Genomic DNA, 23,195 nt, shown 5'->3' with positions numbered 1-23,195 from the left:
AATACTTTATTCACTTCCCTATCTATTTATATTTAAGAAACATGTGTACAGAATAATTGTGTTTTTGTACTCTATTTTAAAGCACGTTGAAACCAATAATAGTGTCTTTGGATTGAACGTGCATTTCACAATTTTAAAATAAATATATAAAGTATTAATTCTTTTCAACCTTTTATTTTATAGATGCAAAATATCTACAGATTTGATTAATATTTTTTTAACTCAAAAATTACAACTGCTGTTATTTTTTGTAATTATTTTAATTATTTTACAAAACTCAAAAACAATTTTTTTCTAAAAAAATCTTAGTTTAATTATCCTCAAACCAACAATATGTTGGCATTGTTTCTGGACTACAACATCCCATTCCCATTACTTATAATAAATAATATTATATAACAATCGATGGAAAATAAATATGGTGATTTTTTGTGATTTAGTAAATATTTTTTTATTTGAGATTTGGAATTAAGGAGAAAAATCCACAAACAATATCTTAAGCAAGATCAATAAGTGTAAAATTTTCATTGATAATATACATTGGTAGTAGGATGAATGTAAAATCTTGAAAATAACTAATATGGAATATGCTATATGTACACTATGTAAGTTTCTTGCTCAAGTTAAACAATATTTAATTACACTTTGATCTTTCTAACTTAATTTATAAGTAATTTTAGTTCTTCATTTTTTTAATTAAATTAATCAATTCTCTCAATTTTTAAATTAAATATTTTCTCCTAAACCTACAAATTCACATTTTGTATTTCAAAGTTTTTATCCATTGAATCAATTAAATTATTTTATATATCCAAAACTTATAAACTTAAAGAAATTACAAACTTAATTCCAAATGTATAAAGAAAAAGAGTTCTCAATTTTCATCTCTGGAAATCCTAATCTTAAATTCTATAATTTCCTTAACTTTTATAAACTTTTTACTAGATTAATTCTGATTTAAAAAAATTTAAAATTATTTAATATTTCAAATCTATCATAAACATCTACACTACAATTTTTTTTAAATTATTCATAAATTATTACTTACGAAATTAAATTCGAAGATAAATTTGCATGTAAATTTGTCAACTAATACATGATTATGATAGAAATTATTTGAAATTGCACAATTAATTAGGCAGTGGAAATACACTTTCCTACATTACGATGAATGAAAAAAAAATATATATAAGAAATTAGCCAGTTCCAACCACTGCATTGATGAATTTCTCTGTGATTGTGACATTTAGAACGTGCATTGATTTAATTGACAACAACATAATCACACCAAAATCACATTTGAACTTTGAATCCCAACTAGGCCTGGGCCAATCAAGCCCAAAAAGTTCAACGGCCCATTCTCTAATTAAACTTTAAAGGTGTCTCTTGAGGATAACCAAATATGTTAGCAAACAAAATTTACTCTTCAAACTAAGCCAACTACTTCCTGCACCTGATTAAATTTTAACCTGTATTTGATTTTTATGTGAAATGAAAAAAAAAATTCCACAAAATTTTTTTTAGTCTCTGATTTTTAATTTAATGCAACTAATTATTTTTAGTTTCTAAAATTGTTTTTTATTTTATGATTTTTTGTAGTGGGTGTTGTTGTTTTTAGAATAAGTATATTTAAAATAAATTACATTTGGATAAGTAATGTTTTACATTCGTGACTTCATATTAAAAGAATTTATGAAACACAATTTTAATTTTGAAATCATGTAAAATTGATATTGAATTTGAAGAATATGATAATGGAATCTATAATATTATAGAAATGAAAGTCTAAATGGTTGGACTAACATTCTCACTCTATTTACTAAGGGGCATGTGGACCTTTGGAAAGGAAGACTAAGGTATATGAGTTTGCAGTGTTCTCTCCACTAACCTTTCTCTTTTCTTTTTCCAAAACATGTGCCTGTTCCATCTACTCATTATGTGGCATCAATGTAATCACTACTTTGCTGTTACATACTATATATAGTCCTCAGATTCTGGCACCAGACATGCACTTTTGGAAAAACCTTTTTAACGTGCTTTTCCTCACTCCTTAAATGCCACCACAGCTTCACCACTTTTCAACCCAAATCATCTTGCATTTTACTCATCTTCTCACTTTCAGTCTAAGCCCATTTTCTCACCCTTTCTCTCAACTATGACCATCTGCTTTTCTGGATTCAGTCAAGCCACAACAAGGTGTAAGGAACTTCTTTCCATCTGGCTTTTGGCTGGCAGTGACAGTTATGCACTTCATCAGTTCATGAAAGTTCTCAAGAGACTTGTTTTTGCTGAATTTACCTGCATTCTGGCATTAGGTGATGTGTTAAATTGCTAACTTTGCCTTTTTCATCATATTCTAGTTACTAGTTCAGTCCACATGGCTAACTACAACATGTTACATCATATTATGTTGCACATTTCATAGTTTAGGAATTTGAGTCTAAACCAAACATTCATCATTACCATCCCTACAACCTTCCTCTCTGGAAGACAAAACTTGGTGTTTACCATTAATCTTTGCAACACTAAAACACCAACAAAAAAATTTCATCCTATCTGGTGAGATCAATTATATATATAGAGAGAGATAGATCACACACCTTCCTTATGCTGGCTTTTTTCAGAAAGAGTCACCAAGAAGATACACATCAATGACTCGTGCATACACCAAACATATTAAACTAATTGATGTCCAATTTTTCAAGTCTTTTCTCTTAGAAAAACTTAACATTTCAGACTCGGTTTAAGTTTAAATTGTCAAATATTATTCTTCATGAGATTCCTCTCAAGGTCTCTCTCCTTGCAACATTTACCAAAACATTGGAAATAAACCATTCTATGGTGTTGTAAGTAATGTTTGATATTTGGCACAGGAGGGTCCATAATGGGGATAATTGCAGGAGCCATCTGTGGCCAGACAACAGAAGCTGGTTTTCTTGATGGTGCTTGCAAAGGAGCTGTCACAGGGGCAATTGCTGCACTAGAATTGCTAAACAATGCTGCAGTTGCTGAGAATCTATCAAAGGTAATACTTCAAGTTTCATGGTTTTTGGCAATAGATAGATTCATATAATCATATTATTTCACCAATGGCTAGTGGCTAAAAACACTCTGCACCTGTTAAATAAGTATTAGGTTAGAGGTAATGATACAATTACATATTTTGTTGTTTGCTTAATCAAATATTTGATTAAAGGATGTGTTCTTGAAGTTATAACAATTGTGCTTTTTGATTAAATAAGTAACAGTTTAGCATAAACTGAAACATGTAATGTAATTGAAATAAAGTAAAAAGTAATGATGCTGAATCAATAAACAGGAATGAAGAGAAAAAAAAATTGAACTAAAACTAGATATCAATTAAGATATAACTCTTTTAACTTAAAAATATAACTGTTCAAATAACTGTGACAGTATCTTTTGAAAATCAAACTTTTGATTTTTGCTCTAATACCATTTATATATAAGCTTGCTAGAAATGGCATTCTTCATCTGTAAAATGTGAACTCTTAAATTTGATGTTGATTTGCAGATTGCCCTATTGAGGAGTTTGTTAAATGGAAAAGTATTTATGGAATGGATATGTCCAGTTGTTGCACAAGCCTATGAATGTCATGTAAGGACAGCATATACAAAAGAAATATAAAATTTGAAAACTGCATAGCCCTGGAGTTTTTCACATCAATTTTGTACGAAATTAATGTTTGCAGATCAGTGCACATGGAACAATTTACAGAGAAGAATCAGATATTTATAATGGCTTTGTCAGGGGAATCACAGTCAAAGGGATGGCTTGGAATATCATCCAAGACCTTCCTGTTCAACAATTCAGTAAAATGTTGAAACTATACAATGAATCATGCTGCTCTATTTGCTTCCAGGTGAGAAAATGCATGAGTTTAAGCAGAGTTATTGTTTTAGAAATATGTTATTTTTACCAACTACATAGTCTATGAAGAGATAGAGAAAGTTTGAAAAATTGTTAACTGTTTTTTTTACTGCATAAATATTAAAGTAATATTTTCTAAATTTAATATTCACATGCATATATAGTAAATTATATTTGGACTCAAATATAAAAAAAAAATGTGATATAGTTTGAAACACAAACAAATTTATCAATGAGTTATTGGTTGAAGTGGTTAATGAGTTTCCTAACAAAGATTAGTCAAATCAAAATAGATGAATGTTTTTCCTATAATATTATTTATTCAATAGTAAATTATATTGTGCAGGATTTTGAGGATGAAGAATTTGTGAGAACACTTCCAAAGTGTGGCCACTTTTTTCACTTGGTGTGCATAGACAAATGGCTAGTTCAACAAGGATCATGCCCCATCTGTAGAATTAATTATGTTCCACATTTATGAATTTGCACCAGTATTGTAGTTGAGAATCCCTTTATATATTTTCACAGAAAAAAAAAATCAGCATTATTCTAGTGTTTTTTGTTTTTTAATAATCCATTGTCTTGTGGTCCAAGAATAAATATAAATAATGATATAATTAATTTTAGTGTAAACGTAATTTAACTTTATTTATATTTGAGTTTCAATTTTTCTTTTGTTGTCAATGTTTGAATAATTTTTAATTGAGTGATAATATATAAAAATTTACGCTGCATATTATTGAAAAAAATCAGATTCAGTATTTTAAAAGTTTCTTTATGCACTAAAGGAGGACATGCTAAACCTTTGCCATAGATAAACAAAATAACTGATAATTCAATCCTTCAATATATTAATAAAATAAATTTGTAAAATAATATTAAATAGTTAAGGGTTAAATATGTTTTTAGTCTCTATTAAATAATTAAGGGTTAAATATGTTTTTAGTCTCTATTAAATAATTAAGGGTTAAATATGTTTTTAGTTCTGTATTATAACCGGTAATTGATAACTTTATATTATATATGTGTTTGTAGTATGAAAATGATTGGAATGAGTCTTTGTGTACGTAAAATTGATTCTATTTGAGATTCACTTTACCAAACCTATTGAAAAAAACTAACAATCTTTAAAAAACACTAACAATCTTTGGAAAAAAATTAACAATTTCATATAAAAATATTCATTCCAATATTTTTATACCAAAATATTTGAATGGTATAAAGATATTTGAATGGTATAAAGTTTAAACCAATAACTCTTTATTATAATAAAGGAACTGAGAATGTCCGTAATTTCTAACTTAAAAACATATAACAAAATATCATTTATAAATTTTCAACTTTCAAATCAAAACATATATAATACTTAAATTTAAATTTTAAGTATGATAACAAAGTTCATTAACAATACAATTCCTTGGATACATATTCAAGCACAAGAAATATCTGAAGAAATAGGAAGAAGTGAAAATGGAGTGTCCCAAGCATAGCTAAATTCAACAACACCCTCCTCTAATATAGGGTTTCCACTATTAACAAGACAAACATGGCCAGAAACTTTCAAAATTGAAGGGTCTATCGATTTAACGGATTGAAATCCTTTGCAATCCAGTTTCACATTTGATTGAGCACAAGAACACCAGTTTGCAACAGTCACACTCAGTTCTGGCTTTCCCTTCACTGTAAGTCCAGTTATTGCTTGGCTTACATGAATATCCTCCAAAGAGCATTTGCTATAACCTTATTAACATAATCATGCAATAAACAAGTTATGAAAATAATAATTTACAAAAAAAAAATTATGTTTCATAGAAGAAATCATCACCTTGAGAAAAGAAGATAAAGAAGAGAATCATGTTGAAAAGCTTGATAGTTGAGGTGGCCATTTATCTATGACACAAATGTAAGGTCTGATTCCTGAATTTGTTTAGCCAAAGAACATTGAATGCTGTGTTATTTATTTGTGTTATTTATAGATGAATTTGATAGATCTATTTCAATTGTATTTTTGGACTATTCAAAAACTTATTAATTAATTACTCTATTTCAATTCATGACTAACATGTTAAAAAAAATTAAAGAGTATAAAACTAAGTCTATTTAATTATTACATGAGTATTGATAACCATAATCATTACAATTTTGATTACATTAAATAAATATTTTCTATTTTAAATATTATTTTCATGATTACTCTTAATTGATACATAAAAGAGTAAGCGAAAAAATAATTAAAGAAATAAAACGTAATTAAATATTATTAAATAAAATTTAATGATATGTATTAAAAAAAATATATATATATAAATGTTGCAAAGGTTTATAAACAAATACTTTAATTAAGATAAAATATTTTAATAAAGTTATGATAAAATGCAGTATTATGTAGATTACAAATTTATTGTGTTTAAACAATGGAACACATAGATCTTAAAAATATCCTTTATTAAAATACATTGTTGTTGATAACTTCAACTTTAAAATAATTATGTGATTACTTTCTTTTTAACAACTGTAACAAAAAAAAAAAGACTACTACTTTTAACAATAGAGATATCACTAAGGAAAAAAATACTATGATATCAATAATTTTTTAATTTATAAAATATCTCTAATTTAGTTAAATATTAATTAATTATTTTAATTTTTAAAATTATTTTTTATTTAATGATTTTTTTAATAGTATATGTTATAGTAATACATGTTTTAAATTAATTATAACACAATTGACTTTAAAAAGTAGTTTTTTTAATAAATTTTTGTTTTAGAAGAATTTGAATCTATAAAATAAGAACTTAATTATGTAATATTATCAATACAAGAAAATTATTAAATAAAAAATAATTTTAGAGAAAAGAATAATTAATTGTTATATTGACTAAATTAAATATTATTTTAGAGACTAAAATATTATTGGTTTCTAAATTAGTTTATATTATTGAGAAATATTTTCTAAATTGGTATACCAAGGTTTTTGTTACCAAATTTAGAATCTAAATAATTGGTAGTTAAAATCATAGTAACTAATTAGATACCAATTTAGAAATTATTTATCAATAATAAAAACTAATTTAAAAATCAATAATTTTTTTTAATTTCTAAAATAATATCTAATTTAATCGATATAATAAATAATTAATTAATTTTTATTTAATAATTTTTAGTGTATATAACTTGAAGTAATAATAAAAATTATCTGATCTATAATTATGAGTTACTTTAAGTAAATGACATAATAATTAATGATATTTAAAGTTGTGAAATGGATTGATTGAGTAAATTCAGCATGTCTTTCTAGACGAGTTAAATTTTTTATATATGTTCGACCTAATCTATTTTCCAAATAAGTTACAATTTTTCGGCTATATCCGACTCATTTCAAACCAATAGGTTATTTTGGTTTTCTTTAAAAAATTAAAGAATAGAATAAAATAATTTAAATAAAAAAGAACATGTGTATTTTTAGAATTAAAGTCGTATTAATGAAATTAATTTTAATTTTAGATTTTAAATTTAGATATAATTATTCGATACACAAATAAATATAAATTATAATACTGTATGTATTTTAAAAATCAATATTACTTATATTTTTTTAAAATATAATAATTATTTTATAAAATGGACAAATCCATATTACAAACTTTTTGGGTCACGCAAGCCTTTAAAACATCATTCACAACAACACAAGAATATATTAGTGTAATTAAAAATCAACAATTAGAAAATATAATTAGGAAATATGCAAGACATACTAATTTATTAGTGTACTTTTTAAGTTCGTGGTATCAATGAGTAAAACAACTAACAACATTGTCTTTAAGACAAATAATCACAAGTTGTGAAGATTGACTTGTCGATGTAAATAAACGCCAAAATATTAACACGTAACAACAAATTTTGCATGAATCTATTATTTCTTTCATTTTATTGCTTGATTTTTATATCGATTAGGGCTTGAAGAATCCTTAAACATTAACTCAGTTAATTTATTTAAAATCTTAAAACAATAAAAATTATATGTTAATCATACAATAACTAATAGTACAATTGAAATAAGAAAACGAACATGTATATCTACTTACATGGTCTAGAACTACAAATAAAAATGAATGTTAATGTCTCCCAAAAGATATTTCTTCTCCTTTTTTCCTATCAACAATTAAACAAATTAATGTTATTGATGGTAACAAAATCAAGATCATTAAAATTAGACCTCCCATTATGCTTTAGCGTTAATGATAAATTATATGTGTGATTTTTTATACTATTCATATGCATGTAATATTTTTTTTTCTTATTAATAACTAAATGATTTAATTTGCACTCCAAAATAAATTAACTCGTTTTAAAAGAAGGGATTGGTATCCTAGTTTGACATAGCTTTAGACATGCTTCTCATCACTTTTTACCATTCTTTCGTGAACTCATAAATCAATCATGCACACATAATGCCACATTATTTAACATCATTTCATGCCACGACATCGTACATGCATGCACATTTTTTTGGCATCCTTACATCACTATGTACAAGCCTAACATTTGCTTCTTTCATCTTCCATCATCACTCAAATGACATATTCACAATAACAATGCAAGGCCACAACATATCAAAAGATTTTATTACAAGAATTTTTTTTATTACCTACTCATAATTACTTGTAGATTTAAATCCATAAATAAATTAGAACTTACATATGTATTTTACATATATAAAATATCATTTGCGGGCAAAATCAAGTTTATTTGCTACCTTTTTCGTATGTAACAATGAAATAGTTTGACGGCAATAATCACTAAATAAAATACATACTTAATTTTTTCACATTGTGGAAGATTTTTTTTTAAGGATATTATTCGTAAATATTGGTAATTTGATCAGTAGGTAAATAAAGACATGTGTTACTTAGCGGATCACAATAAATGTGTTAACTACTTTTTTTAATATCAATTATAATAATATTAATATATATTAATATTTAAAAAATAATATAAAAAAATTAATATTATTAAAAATAATAGTAATATGAATGTTATCATTATTAATTACTATTAACATTATTAAATTATTATTATTAATAATATTATTAAATTGTTATAAATATTACTGTTAAAATATTAATATTATTATCAATATTAATATTAGTATTATTGACATTATTAATTAATATTATTATTATTATTCTAAAAATAGTCACTATAAAGCTTATTTGGTATGGTAGTTAATGGCTATGTATTCGAATTTTTGCAACAAAAAATTATTATTATTAATAATAATAATAATAATAATAATAATATTTTTGATCATTTAGTAGTGGTTAAATGTTCTATGAGTACTTTTCTCCATTTAAACATGACTCTCTTAATTTAAAAATGTAATTCAACCAAATAAAGGCTAAACAAGAGTTGAACTAAGTTTTCTTGTAATAAAACTACCACTTTTAAAAATTACTTTTTGAATTACGTAACAAAAAATTTAAGATGCAATCTTGATAGTATTTAAGTATAAAAAAAATAGAGAACAATAAGATATATAAAGAAGAAGAAAAATGAACATAAACTTAATTATCTTTAAATTTAAATCTACTTTAATCCAGTTAATCTTATATGAATTATTTTACTATTCTTAAAAAGCAACATAATTACAAAAATTTCTTCACAAGAAATATAACACACTAAAACATATGAAGTTTATGAAGAACGTATCAAATATAGAAACACCAACATTTTTATGAAACTCAAACTCAAACACTGGTGGTGGTGCAGAAAGGGTTTACAACAACGGTTATTTATATTTATAATGACGGCTATATAGTTGCATTTATTGTATGCGTAGTCTTAAATCGAAGAAATACAATTGTGACTATTTAGCCGCATTCGTAAATAAGATTTATAAATGCGGCTATAGTAACTAGCCACATTCGTATATGCTTATGAATGATTTTATACAGGGACTAGTAATGCATTTACAAATGTGGTTATTACCATAGCCGCATTTATAAATCTCATTTACGAATGCGGTTGTGGTAAATCACATTTACAAATCTAGCGCTGGATTTATAAATGCGACTATGGTAATTAGCTGCATTCGTAAATCGTTGTTTTTTTTAAGTGCAATTTGTTTAATGTTAATTCCCATATAAATTGACTCTTCAATTATAACCCAACTAGAGAAATACATAAATTCAGATAATCAAATTTTATATATTGATCAAAATGTATTACAAACACTAATAACATATCTCTATCTATGTATATAATTTTTACACTATTCATCAGTCTAGAGTTATAAAAATTTAGGAAATATGTGGACCAAGTATTTCTCACATAGTTAAGGCTTTCGAAGGCATTGGTCGCTCATCCGTGAAGTATTGCATTAAAAAATAAGGTTCACATAAATTAGTTTTAAGATACATATATGTTAAAGAATTATAAAAATAATTTACCATCATGTTATCTCATGCCAATCACTTTTAAGGCCTAGTCTTACAATGGTAACCATCCATTGCATAATGTAATATCCACACTCAAAGCTTCCTGGTTGTTTATTACACTATAATTCAATAAAAAGTAAAAGTTAATATAGATAAACAATGAAAAGAGAAAGACAAAAATTACAAACCTTTAGTTTTATCCACTTTAGATTTTGAAAATTTGAATTTGATCGACTTTTTAGGATGTTATATCCACGCCATGAACTGATTAATACAAAAAAACAGTGTTAGTAGATGCTTAATTAGTAACATACAGAGTTAAGTTTATAGTGTACTTACCTATCAATGATATTCTTCATATGTGTGAATGACTTCTTTTGTAGGGAACAAAATCACACAACAGTCTTTTCAACCATTGATAAGACAAGTAACTGTCAATGACCCCTATATCATCTATGAAAAAAGTTAGTAAATATTTAAAACATGAAATATTAATAATTGAAGACTTATAATTAAACTTACTCATTAATATAAGGGCATAAATAAATTTCTTTTCCCTCTTTTTCTAGGGTGTTAGTGATGTATGATTGGGTTTCATTTGCCTTTGTTCCAGTGGGATTAGTATATGCAGGATCTAAGAATCCATACACATTTTCCTTCCCCTCGGTGAGACAGACTCCATTAAAAACCCTACAAGTTTTTAGTTAAAGCATAATCAATAATAATTTAACATAAAGTAAATTGAAATATAGGTAAAGATACTTACATCATAAAAAAATTGAATTATATTTATATTGAGCTCCTAATCCCCAGCTACAAATTCTAACAAATTTGCCACGTGTATGTATAGTGGCAGTTCAGTGTTTATTTCAAAAAACGTATCATCCCAGGGAACTTCCAAAGGTTCTTAACCAATCTATCTAGCAGCTACAATTAAGGAAGCTATAGGATAGTCAACCGAAACCTCATGCTTTTTTTTCGGACTTGGTTTCCGACGAGGTTTCTACAAAATAAAGAACATTTATATTAAATTAGATGTAATATATAAATATAAATTAATATAATGAAATGAAATTATTACTGGAGGTTCAGGCATAATTCGAAAGAGATTTCTGGGCCAGGATATGAATGTCTGAAATGCATCAACCACAGTTATCACCTCCTTTGAAGGTAGTGGAGCACGAGCATCAGGTACTCGTACTCTTTCGATTGTTACCTTTGCCACATCAGGGGATAGAGGAACGTTATGTAAGGTGGTGGCCTCTTGATAGACTTTTCCAATGGCCACCACCTGAGGAACCATGCCACCCTATACTAGTAGCTCACATTGACTCGTTTGGCCAATGATATCCTTCCCTGATGTTGTAGGAGCCGCACAACTCCCCTTTGTGCTCTTGGGAGCGGGACTAACAAGGGGTTGAATTGGCTCAACACAAACTTGTTGCGATAGAAACTCTTGTCACAACTCTAGCCGCATCCGATCAGTCTCCTTTCTAATCTCCTCCATTAATTCTTGACGTATCTTACTCGTCATTTCTACTTTGGTCTCTGTGGGGGAGGAGGATGAATGTCGTTGTGAAACTCCAAAATATAGTTTAAGTCCAACCCCTTGTCCAGCTGCACGAACACGACCACAATGTTCAAGTCATCCAATTGCTTCAACCAAGATATCGCGACGACCTTCAGCAACAAAATTACCTTGGGAGCTCAAGGAATCCTACAAGAGACCAAAATCATATCAATTTTTAATATAATTAATGCTTTAAAATAAATGCAAAAGAGGCTAAAAATAACTTACATTTTTTTCGATGATAACCTCTGATTGCTCAAAACTTGGTGCACCCAACTTTTTAATTCGGGTCCTCTTCCATTTTACATGGCGCAAAGGTGGTGATGGAGGAATAGTGACCCTTGTATCAATCTCAGACCCAGTCCCCTATCTGGATTGCACCTTTTCCTCCATCAATGATTGCTTAAGCTTTCGATACCCCGAATGAGACAGTACGCTCGGGGTAACATTCTTTAAAGCTATGTTTTTAGCTTTTTTTCGACGATCCTGACATAAATGAAATAAACAAAGTGAATTAAATAATATTAACTTATTAATGTTATATAAATAAAAATAGTTAAGTAACTTCACTTACCTTCCAAGCTTCATTTTCACGGCTTGGAACAAAAAGACGTCATGTCTCTTCATCAATATGTTTGTTCTTTAAACAAGGATTTTCACCTTTAAACTTTCCAAAAATATAGTTCGTTGTCATTCTTGATTTAAACTGACGAAATTTAAGTCCGATATTAGATATAATTTTTGATCGAAGTGGTTCTACATTAGGAATTTTAAAATTTACCTGCAAAATAACATCACCAAATTAAAATTAATCAATGAATATTAAAAAACATTATATGATAACAATAATAATGTAAACCTTACCAGAACATCCTCCCAGAGCATGTTCCGATCGATTTCTGACACGTCATCCCATGAATTAATCAAAATGGAGAGCCTCTCACGAGAAATAACTCCAAGATAGTTGTTAAACGAATTTGCATTAGGACCAAAAGCCACTCCAATGTTAACATCAATGTCAACACGTGTTGTTTCACCAACAACACATTTCAATGAGAGACGCTTCAATCTAGTAGGTCCTCTACTACCTAGTTTGGATCGAGGTCAGATTGGAGTCTGATCGTCATCCATATCTCTATTTAAAAAATTAGGTAACAAACATTAGTTAATCTACATCGAAAGAAAATCATATAAAACAAATACATAAAATTCTAAATGCGTATTATCAAAAATATTTCTAAATTTATTTTCATAGTGGGTTCAATGTTCATATGTAAATTCCTTCACTGTGGTCTTTATAGGTTGCATGTACATCATTAACTACATCGTCATCTTTATTAATTATCATTGGTGTGAATGAACGGGGGTCACCATTTTCAATATCATTTATGGCCTTCCTTTGTTTTTCCCCGTGTAAAACGACATACCAATGTTGTGACATAGGATCTTTGACGTAAAAAACCTGAGATGCTTGTTGAACCATTGTAAATGGCTCATCTCAATACCATATCTTTCAAAAGTCCACTAGTGTGAATCCTGATTCATCAATTTTAACCCCACTTTTATTATCAACCCATTTACACTTGAAAACTTGAACGAAAAACTTAGTATAGCCAACCTCTCATATCTCTTCTATAAACCCATAGTATGTCATTGATCCATGTACAAGATTTGTATCTTTCGAAGTGGAAAACTACATTGACTCGACTTCAAGAGTAACACCAGAATTTTGAATTGTACTCTTTTCATCCATAGACTTCGTGTAAAATATACAATTGTCCGTACGCTATACAAGAAATGAAATCAAACTTCAATCTAACAGCCAACCAGGTCAAGGTCTCTTATGCCGTGGAATCCTTTAACACCTCATCTTTAAACCAAGTCATGAAAGTTCTATTATGTTCCATCAATACCCATTTCTCTGCTTGTCTTGGTTTATTTTCCTCCACAATGGATTTATGAGCTTCTATGTAAGGTATAACTTTATCTGTGTTGTTCAATATATACAAATGTGCTTGCAAGACTTATGATCGAGATTTGCTAACAATATTCACACCACACAAACATTTACTTGTAAAACTTCTGTGGTGCTATGAATTAGCTAGAAGACCTATTGGATTTGTTTTTAATATGTACTCTGAAAAAAATTCAATACTTTCTTCATCTATGTACCTTTCAATCATTGAAGCTTCTGGACGATAATGATTTTTCACATAACCTTTCAAAATTTTCATATATCGTTCAACAGGATACATTCATCTTAAGTACACTGGTCCACACAATCTAACCTCTCTTACTAGATGCACAACTAGATGAACCATGATGTCAAAAAAAGATGGAGGAGAAAACTTTTCAAATCACACAAGATAACAACAATTTCATCTTGAAGTTCATCTAGTTTTAATGGATCAATGACTTTACAAAAGATGGAAGAGAAGAATGAGCATAAATGGGTTATGGTATGTCTAACATTTTTTTAGTAAGATTCCACGGATAGCTACCAGCAACAACTGTTGCATCAAGATGTGGCAATCATGAGACTTCAACCCAATTAACTTCAAATCTTGCATTGACACTAGGCTCTTCACATTTAAGGAATGTCCTTGTGGCACTTTCACACCCTTTAGACATTGACAAAAACTTACTTTTTCATCTTTTGACATGGTGTAACAGGCTGTGGGCAAATATGTACGTTTACCCATTTCTATCGGTGCCAAATCGTCTCGTATGTTCATCTCAATCAAATCTAAACGAGCATTTAGACCATCCTTCATTTTTCCGTTAATGTTAAGAAGTGTACCAATTAAGTTATCACACACATTCTTCTCAACATGGATTACATTTATACAGTGTTTGACTTCTAACCTCAACCAGTATGGAAGATTAAAGAAGATTGATTTTTTCTTCCAAATGTTTGACACAGATGACTTTTTTTTTACTTACCAAAGGTGTGGTCTATGTTATTTACCTTTTCATAAACCTCAACACCAGTTAATGGAGTTGGTGGACCATTAGTCTCATGATGTCCATTAAAGGCTTTTTTCAACCTTCGATAAGGTTGATGACTTCTAAGAAACCTCTGATGTTGAAGATATATTGTCTTCCTTCCATGTTTCAATTGTTGAGAAGCGGTGTCTTCTTCGCATATTGGACATGCTTTATGACCCTTAACACTATACCTTGATAAGTTATCATATACCGGAAAGTCATTGATGGTGCAAAATAACATGACATGCAGCTTGAAAGTTTCATTTGCAAATTCGTCAAATACTTCAACACCCTGATCCCACATTAACTTCAAATATTCAATTAGGGGACTTAGATAAACATCTATGTCATTCCTTGGCTGTTTCAGACCGGATATCATCATAGACAACATCATGTATTTTCGCTTTATGCACAATCCAGGAGGTAAGTTGTAAATAACTAGTAAAACAAGTCATGAACTGTGATTTATATTCATATTACCAAACAGATTCATTTCCTTTGTAGCTAAACCAAGTCGGATATTTCTTTATTCTTTACCAAACTCTAGAAACTCATCATCAAATTTCTTTCATTGAATAGAATCAGCTGGATACCGGTACATGCCATCACATTTTCTCTCATTTGCATGCCATCTAAGATTCTTAGCATCGTTTGGATTTGCAAACAAACGCTTCATTCTTAGAATGATGGGAATATACCACATAACCTTCATTGGGGGTTCATGCTTTTCTATCTCTTCAATAGTATCATCATCTTTTTGTTTCAACTTATAACGTGATAACCCACACATCGGGCAACTTTTCAACAATTCAAAATCTTTCTTGTATAATATACAATCATTAGGACATGCATGTATCTTTTTATACTTCATACCCATTGGACAAAGAATCTTTTTGGCCTCATAATTACGATTAGGTAGAGTATTTCCCTCTGGAAGCATATCCTTCAACAACTGAAGCAATTATGTGAAGCTTTTATTAGTTCATCCATATATTGTCTTCAAATTCATCAATCTTAACATTGTTGACAACCGTGTGAAGTTAGTTGATCCAAAATACAATGGAGTCTCTACATCGCTTGACACACTTCCATATTCATGCGCTTTTGCAAGAGACTCAGCTCCCACATCACAAATCATGTCCTCCAATGGATCATCATATACATCATCATGTACTGTATCATCCATGGTGAACCCCACATATTTTTCAGTTACGGAAACACGTGGTAAATTTAATAATTCACCATGTCATGTCCAAGTTGTATAAGAATGAAGAAACCCATCACTTAGAAGGTGCTCCCTCATTATCTTAACATCTAGTATCCTTCCATTCAAACAGTTAACGCACAAACACCTGATCTTTGTTTCATCATGACCACTATTATTTGCGTTACGTTGCGCAAATTGTATAAATTCTTCTACTCCTCTTTCATACTCATCACTTATGCGAACAAAATTAATCCAATTTCGATCCATTATATTTTGTAATAGTCATTAAAGTGTTTCTAATAAGTGTTTTATCTCACGTTTGTCGATGGTCGAACATTCTCGGACTCAAAACAAACACGTATCAATTGACAAGAGTCGAACACCCTCGGACTCAATACCAACACGATAATTATATTCTAAACTAACAACTAACATGATATAAATTAATAATAAATAAAAATTATAATAAATACTAAATAATATAAATTTTTAAAAATGCAAATTATAATAAAAAAAATTCATAACATTAAAAAAAAATAAAAAAAATTTAAAACACCAACCTTGTGCATGAAGGCAACGTTGAGAGTGGCACGAAAGCGACAGCAACGGCGACGACAGCAACGACGAAGCAAGGGAGCAATGAAACGCGAAGGCAATGAAACAATACTTCAACCAATGCAAGAAAACAAAAAAAAAGTAAGAGAAACGAACGAACTTAACAGTGACACGAAAGCAAGAAGAAGAAGCATAGCTCGAACGAACTTACAATGGCACGAAAACAAGACAATGCAACTCGCAGAAGAAGAGAGGAACAAGAGAGCAGGAATAGCGAAAGAAGCGAAAGAAGAGGAAGAAAGTATGAAAGCGTAAGTGACGCACTTCAGAGTTATGGTAAAAAGTTATTTAAGAATGCGGTTATTTGTAATCATAGGGCATTCATATAGCCGCATTCTTAAATCAAAGCACTCGATTTACGAATGCAGTTTTTCCTATAGCCGCATTCTTAAATCAAAACGCTTGATTTACTAATGCGGTTAATACAAATAACTACATTCTTAAACAAACTTAATTACAAAAATGGCACCACATTTTGAAAGATTGTGTCTAACGATAAAACGCATTTAAAAAAGCAGTAGTTATTTTTACATTTTGCACTAGTGAAAAAATATCTTTTCATATAACATTGAATAATTCTTGAAATCTTTTCATTAAACTATGTAATTTCTAATGTCTATATTTCAATTTTGAAAATAAACTTATATATCTTCTTAAAAAGTAGAGTTAATTAATTAATACTTATGATCATTAATTATACTGTTCCTAGAAATTTATTAGGAAAAAAATAACATATTATTTTAACCAATAAAACTTAGTAAGTGATAACTTGAAAACTTCTAAATAATCAATAATTTCTTAATCATAATCAATTATTTATTTATGATAATATTTTTAAATTTTTTTTGAACATGTAGATTATATTTTTTTAAAAGACTAAATGGTTATTCACAAATTTTCTAAAATTATTTTTTTAAATAATTGATGTTTACGAATCTACCAAGCTCATATAATTTACTTAAAATGATAATGCATGATATATCACAAGTAATCAAACATTAAAAAAATAACACTCATTTAAATTTATTTTACAATATCAAAAACACCATTTCTGATTCTTCCAGCTTCAGAATCAACATTTTTTAATAAATTTATATAATTAAAAAAAGCGACAAAATAGTCCACAGTTTACTCTTAAAGTGGTGCCTAAAATTTATATTTGGATAACACAATAGTGTTATAAAACTTAGTAATAAGATCTAATTATAAAGTTTTACAACTAAAATAATTATTTCATTTTTTTCAAAGATTAAATTATCAACATTTCACACCATTAAAGATCAAATTATTTATTTAATAAATTAATAAAAATCATGAAATAACACAATAAAACAAGAAAAATAATAATATTAAGAGTAGTGTGAGAACAGAGAAAAGGTCGTGAGAATAAGAATCCCCATGAGAGAATCTAACTGAGTTAAGGGTAATTTCGGAAAATTGAGAAGACATTGCAAACGTTAATAACAGAGCACAACGTTGTCCCAGAATTTTATAATTTCACAGTGCGTATCTGAGAGAGATAGATGGCGTCGTTTTGCGCCGCAAGGACTTTCCACATTCCGGCGATGAACGGCGGCGCTTTTCGCCGGCAGGCATCCTGGGCCGCCGGAATTGGTGGAGCCACGGTGGCCGGCGCCGCACTATTGCGTTCGTGTTCGTCTAAGCGCTCTCTGCCATTCGCGTGCAGGAGCATCTCTAACGATACCCGTAAAATCCGATTGTTTTCTTGTTTATTTTTCAAATTTTATTCACTGTGGAGACTTTTCTTTTAATTTTATGCGTGAATAAATGTTCAATTTAGTTGCATTGCTTTTGTTTGTGGAAAGTTTTAGAGTATGCAAATTGTTCTTGCAATTGTTGTTGACTTCTAACAAGTTTACACCTTCGGTTAAAGTTTTGACTTTTTGACAAGAACTTGTGACTATGACGCAATGTGTAAACTAAATCTAAAATTTACTCGTAATAAAAGTGAAATCGTGAGAAAGAATTTGCATTGTTATTTTTATCTTAGTTGAAATCTTGAGCTGTCAATAACTTTCTCATTGATTGCAGGAGTAAAGGAAGCTGTTCAGACTGAAAAGGCCCCAGCAGCATTGGGGCCATATTCTCAAGCAATAAAAGCCAACAACCTTCTGTTTGTGTCGGGTGTTCTTGGCCTTGTTCCCGAGGTTTGACATCATCCATCTGAAGTTCACTCTTCAATTTAACTTTTTTCCTACATATGTGTGCAGTTGTGTATTTATGCTAGTTGCATCATGCTAAATGTTGGACTGATGATATATGTTTTGCTCTCTAATGCAGACTGGAAAGTTCATCTCTGATAATGTTGAAGATCAGACAGAGCAGGTACGTTAAGATAATTATGAAGATGCAACCTTTCATTTGTGATTTAGGGAAACTTTGTTAGTATTTGTAATTTGTCACCTTTCTCTTGGATTGAGCTTATGAGGTTTGATTGATCATTTATGAAAAGTTTGGCTTTGAGATATGGTTTAATTGGATGGATTACTTCACTCCTAATTGTTGACTAATTTTCATGGTATGAGAAGTACTGAATGATTTAGAATGGTCGCTTGGTTGAATTTGTATGCAGCTAAGTTAACTATTTCTAGTTTGAAAAGAACTTTGAATTGGTTAAACTATGGTAGTGAAACTAACCATGATACCGTAATCATTTAAAAAAAACATATTTTTTTAAGGGAACTTAGCTTTTATAAGAGCTTACTTTCGAAATTTCCAGTAAATTGATTGTTGAAACGATCACTATTAGTATATTTCACTGATAAAGAAAGATGTAGAGGACCACACTCTAATACTTTTTCTTCTATTAGAGAAGAATTTAATTGGGACAAAGGTAGGGTAAGAAAAGACTATAAAAAATCATCAATAGAATTGAAAGAAATGGAGCAACACTAATACTTCTTTGTATACTTATAATCTTGGTCAGGTATTAGCATAGTATAACTTATACAAGTCCTAAACTGTTAAGACCCCTAAAAGCATAGGACTCTGATTGGGACGACTCCTATTTAAACCAGGTAGAATGTATTATTGATAAAGCCCTGCAAAAGAAAAAAAAAAATGCTCCAAGCCAAGGTAAACACCATTATACAAGAGGAAACTGAAAATGGAAACATCTCCTACCCTCTGTGGCTCTGAACTGTAATATATGACAGATTTGTTCTTTCTCTCTCTCTCTCTCCTCTGACAAACATACCCTCCCATTTGTTATTTAAAACTTAGTCCCTCCTCCAACAAAAAGAGAATCAGCCCACACAAGCAGATCATTGGGCTTACCAGGCCCCTACTTGTTACTAACCAAATCAAGAACCTATCAGACTCCCAAAATCAATAACTATCACAAGAATGCTAATATTTTACCATTGTTAATGCTAATTACATTACTTAATCTTCACACTGTGTCTTTCTGCATAACTTACATTCTTTATTTTACCATTGTTAATGCTATATACGCAATCTTTGCTACTTACATTCTTTAAATGTCATTAATCATTGTCTGATAGTTGCATTTAGATTTGTCTCACTTTAACAGTAAAACATGCTAGTAATGTTGTTTTTGACGTAGCATTGCTATGCATGTACACTGTGGTGAGGGAGATTTTGTCACTGACATTTGTAAAATAATTACATATTGCAGGTTCTCAAAAATATGGGGGAGATACTAAAATCTGGGGGTGCTGGCTACTCATCAGTTGTCAAGACAACAATATTGTGTGAATTCTTTGCTCTTACTTTGAATTGTATTGAGTGCTGCTGGCAAGACAACTATATTTATACCGTTTATTTTCTCCAGGTTGGCTGACTTGAAGGACTTCAAGAAAGTTAATGAGATCTATGCTAAATGTGAGTCCTATGGTAGTGATTTTGATGTTGCCTTGATTATAGACTTTGTTTGTAGTTGTAATGACCAGGACCACCATTCTAAACTTTTGCACTTCAATTGTTATCTCTTTTGATAATAGTAATTAGCCATTTGTTTAATATTGCACTCTGTTAAACCCTTGTGCAAATCAACTGCTAAATGTGCTACACTATACTTTACCAATGAAATTCGCTTCTGATGATAAATTTACATTGTTCTGTAAAAATTAATCTATTTTCAGTTTCTTGTATTTGAAGATTCTCGTGTTAGTTACTAGAACTTTGAATATATGTTTAGTCCTATGTAGCAATGATGGCTTCACCATTTTTTCCCTCAATTTTGCTTTCTAATTCCTGCTAGTTCTGGTTTCAGACTTCCCTTCACCTGCCCCAGCTCGAGCTACCTATCAAGTTGCTGCCTTGCCAATGGATGCCAAGATTGAAATTGAGTGCATAGCAGCACTTTGAGCACCATTTTAATAATATATATGACTCTTCAATAAAGTTAGGTAAATAATGAAGGAGGGGGACATAGCCAAGCATGATTTTTCACTTGGATGATGTTGGATGATGATGCTCATGTCCTTGCAATCAGTCCTGCAAACCCACTGGAAATATCTCTGTAATTCTCATGTTCTAAATCTTGTAATGCCATGTTACTTTATCATGGACCATGTTTGGATGTCTACTCTCCAATAAAACCATTTCTACTACATGATCAGTGTAACTTCTCTTGGTCATTAATAGTTTCCTTCCACAACTAATATGAAGACAAAAAAAAGAGAGACCAAATTTAAAGTGAGTTATGTTTATGAAGTAATTGAATAAAGTTGGATGCAACACGTGATGCAATTGCTAGAAATAGACAAATCATGTGAATTTTCCTGACCTAAAGTTAGCTAAATGTGTTCACTCTTTGTTCAATCTAATTGATGCACTTGCTAGAAATGGAGTCCATGTATTCATACTCACGTGGAGGATTTGTTACTTCATCAAAGCGTGCAAATTTATTGGCCTAAAACTCCTACTCATTTCTATGCTGTTCGTTTTTCATCATTTTTTCTACATCATCAAGATTAAAAAGGGGGCAAAGTAATATTTTACTTTCCTTCAACTTGTTAACAAAGCCAAGTATTGTTATATCCTCCCCCACCAAACAAATTTTTAAACAAGCTCTCTTCATCGTCTTCAAAGTTAACACTTTTCCCAGTAATTCTAAATTCTAAAAAAATACAAACATCAAAAAGACTAAATGACACTAAATGTTGCTTTTATCCTTCCTCAATTCTCATAAAATAGTACTTGAAATAATTAAGGGTTGTTCAAATCCAACCTGTTCAAATCCAACCAGCCATTTAAATAGGTTACTTTCAATTCTCTTATGTTGGAATGAAGAAAGCATACTATTAATCTCAACAATATATTTTGTATATTCCGTATGTCTCACCCTAATCTGCAATGCTAAACAATAATTTTTTGTGATCAAGGTTTTAAAGGAAATTGTACTTGGGAAATACAATTTCCATTGTTTATTTCATTTTATTGTTTCACATCTTGCAAGCACAAATGATTTGGACTAAGAAAATGATTAGTTAATACAATGTCCAAAGATAGATTATGTTTTATGAGTAATGTAAGATCAAAAGTGTAATTGATCTTATACAAAAAAGAAAAAAAAGGAAACTGCAATGATCATGTAAAGAAGAATGTTTAATGTTTTTCTTTATCAAATACTCCAAATCTAGAAATAGTAATTGTCATCCTTGCTGCAATCCATGAAATGAATCAAGAGAGTAAGGGAAACATAATGTTAAACTAATTAAATGAAACAATAATTTCATTTTTTATATTAATTAAAATCATATTTCCTAAATACGATAAAAATTTGATTACAAAAATTTTACACAGAAATTGTTTGTGAAGAATATGATTTCTTTAAAAATTTCAAAAATTATCAATGTGTAATACAATTTTTTCAAAATTAACTTGTACCCCTATATATGATTTGTCCAATTCAAAAATAAAAATTTTATTTTCTCATTTCTGAAAATTCAAAAGCAATTTACATTATTATGGGGAAAAAATCAAAATTGTCACTTTTAACTCACATTGACAAAATTATATCAACATATAAACACGAGACAACAACTCACTTTTCTCAATCGAGCATGCATTTTGCACCCCGTAAATAGATGAAATAACAAAAATACTTAGATAATACATTCTTGATAATGTATATTTTGATATATATTTTTGAACCTAAAAAATAACTTCTAAAATATATATTCCAAAAACGTATTAATAATACATTGCAGATTACTCAACCTGATAATACATTCCAAAATATTTTTCAGATTCATATCTGTATTCTAAAATGTACAAATCAAAATATATGAATAAATTTCCAAATACACATTTCAATTCAAAAATACATTTATAAAAAAACACATACTTTTTATAAGGTAAAATAGAGAATTCTATTTAAGAGGTGCAGAATGTAATGCCCTTAGTAACCACCTCCAAACAAAAACAATGTTTTCAAACGAAATTTTTTTTCCAAAATATAAATAGTAAATTACATACATTTTAAAATTAGTCATCAACCCT

At 29.3% G+C, this 23,195-nt stretch overlaps 3 protein-coding genes across 3 annotated transcripts; 2 read left to right on the top strand and 1 right to left on the bottom strand.

Moving 5' to 3' along the window:
• Window positions 1-2,004: 2,004 nt before the first annotated feature.
• LOC137833060 (NEP1-interacting protein-like 1) lies at window positions 2,005-4,498 on the top strand. Its single transcript, XM_068641443.1, has 5 exons — window positions 2,005-2,315; window positions 2,874-3,025; window positions 3,533-3,616; window positions 3,711-3,881; window positions 4,236-4,498. Exons 1-5 carry the CDS (start codon window positions 2,156-2,158, stop codon window positions 4,368-4,370), a joined length of 702 nt encoding a protein of 233 aa, XP_068497544.1. The 5' UTR covers window positions 2,005-2,155; the 3' UTR covers window positions 4,371-4,498.
• An 820-nt stretch (window positions 4,499-5,318) lies between these two features.
• LOC137833439 (uncharacterized) lies at window positions 5,319-5,775 on the bottom strand. The gene is made up of 2 exons (XM_068641791.1): window positions 5,715-5,775; window positions 5,319-5,629 (listed from the first exon to the last, which is right to left on the bottom strand). The coding sequence occupies exons 1-2, from the start codon at window positions 5,773-5,775 to the stop codon at window positions 5,319-5,321; spliced, it is 372 nt and encodes a 123-aa protein (XP_068497892.1).
• Window positions 5,776-18,091: 12,316 nt separating this feature from the next.
• LOC137831225 (reactive Intermediate Deaminase A, chloroplastic-like) lies at window positions 18,092-21,301 on the top strand. Its single transcript, XM_068638817.1, has 6 exons — window positions 18,092-18,413; window positions 18,759-18,874; window positions 19,008-19,052; window positions 20,365-20,438; window positions 20,521-20,570; window positions 20,962-21,301. Exons 1-6 carry the CDS (start codon window positions 18,230-18,232, stop codon window positions 21,054-21,056), a joined length of 564 nt encoding a protein of 187 aa, XP_068494918.1. The 5' UTR covers window positions 18,092-18,229; the 3' UTR covers window positions 21,057-21,301.
• The last annotated feature ends 1,894 nt before the right edge of the window (window positions 21,302-23,195 follow it).

Source organism: Phaseolus vulgaris, chromosome 6 (genome assembly GCF_000499845.2).
Source record: "Phaseolus vulgaris cultivar G19833 chromosome 6, P. vulgaris v2.0, whole genome shotgun sequence".
Classification (NCBI taxonomy): domain Eukaryota; kingdom Viridiplantae; phylum Streptophyta; class Magnoliopsida; order Fabales; family Fabaceae; genus Phaseolus; species Phaseolus vulgaris.
This window is presented reverse-complemented; position numbering and strand designations above follow the sequence as displayed.

What these genes read in the sequence shown, in the direction of transcription:
- LOC137833439 (XM_068641791.1), bottom strand. Translation starts at nt 5,775, where the DNA reads ATGGCCACCTCAACTATCAAGCTTTTCAACATGATTCTCTTCTTTATC. An exon ending in CTTTATCTTCTTTTCTCAAG is followed by an intron (nt 5,630 to 5,714) that starts GTGATGATTTCT and finishes TATGTTAATAAG; the next exon opens with GTTATAGCAAATGCTCTTTG.
- LOC137833060 (XM_068641443.1), top strand. Translation starts at nt 2,156, where the DNA reads ATGACCATCTGCTTTTCTGGATTCAGTCAAGCCACAACAAGGTGTAAG. An exon ending in TACCTGCATTCTGGCATTAG is followed by an intron (nt 2,316 to 2,873) that starts GTGATGTGTTAA and finishes TATTTGGCACAG; the next exon opens with GAGGGTCCATAATGGGGATA. An exon ending in TTGCTGAGAATCTATCAAAG is followed by an intron (nt 3,026 to 3,532) that starts GTAATACTTCAA and finishes GTTGATTTGCAG; the next exon opens with ATTGCCCTATTGAGGAGTTT.
- LOC137831225 (XM_068638817.1), top strand. Translation starts at nt 18,230, where the DNA reads ATGGCGTCGTTTTGCGCCGCAAGGACTTTCCACATTCCGGCGATGAAC. An exon ending in GAGCATCTCTAACGATACCC is followed by an intron (nt 18,414 to 18,758) that starts GTAAAATCCGAT and finishes CATTGATTGCAG; the next exon opens with GAGTAAAGGAAGCTGTTCAG. An exon ending in GTTGTCAAGACAACAATATT is followed by an intron (nt 20,439 to 20,520) that starts GTGTGAATTCTT and finishes TATTTTCTCCAG; the next exon opens with GTTGGCTGACTTGAAGGACT.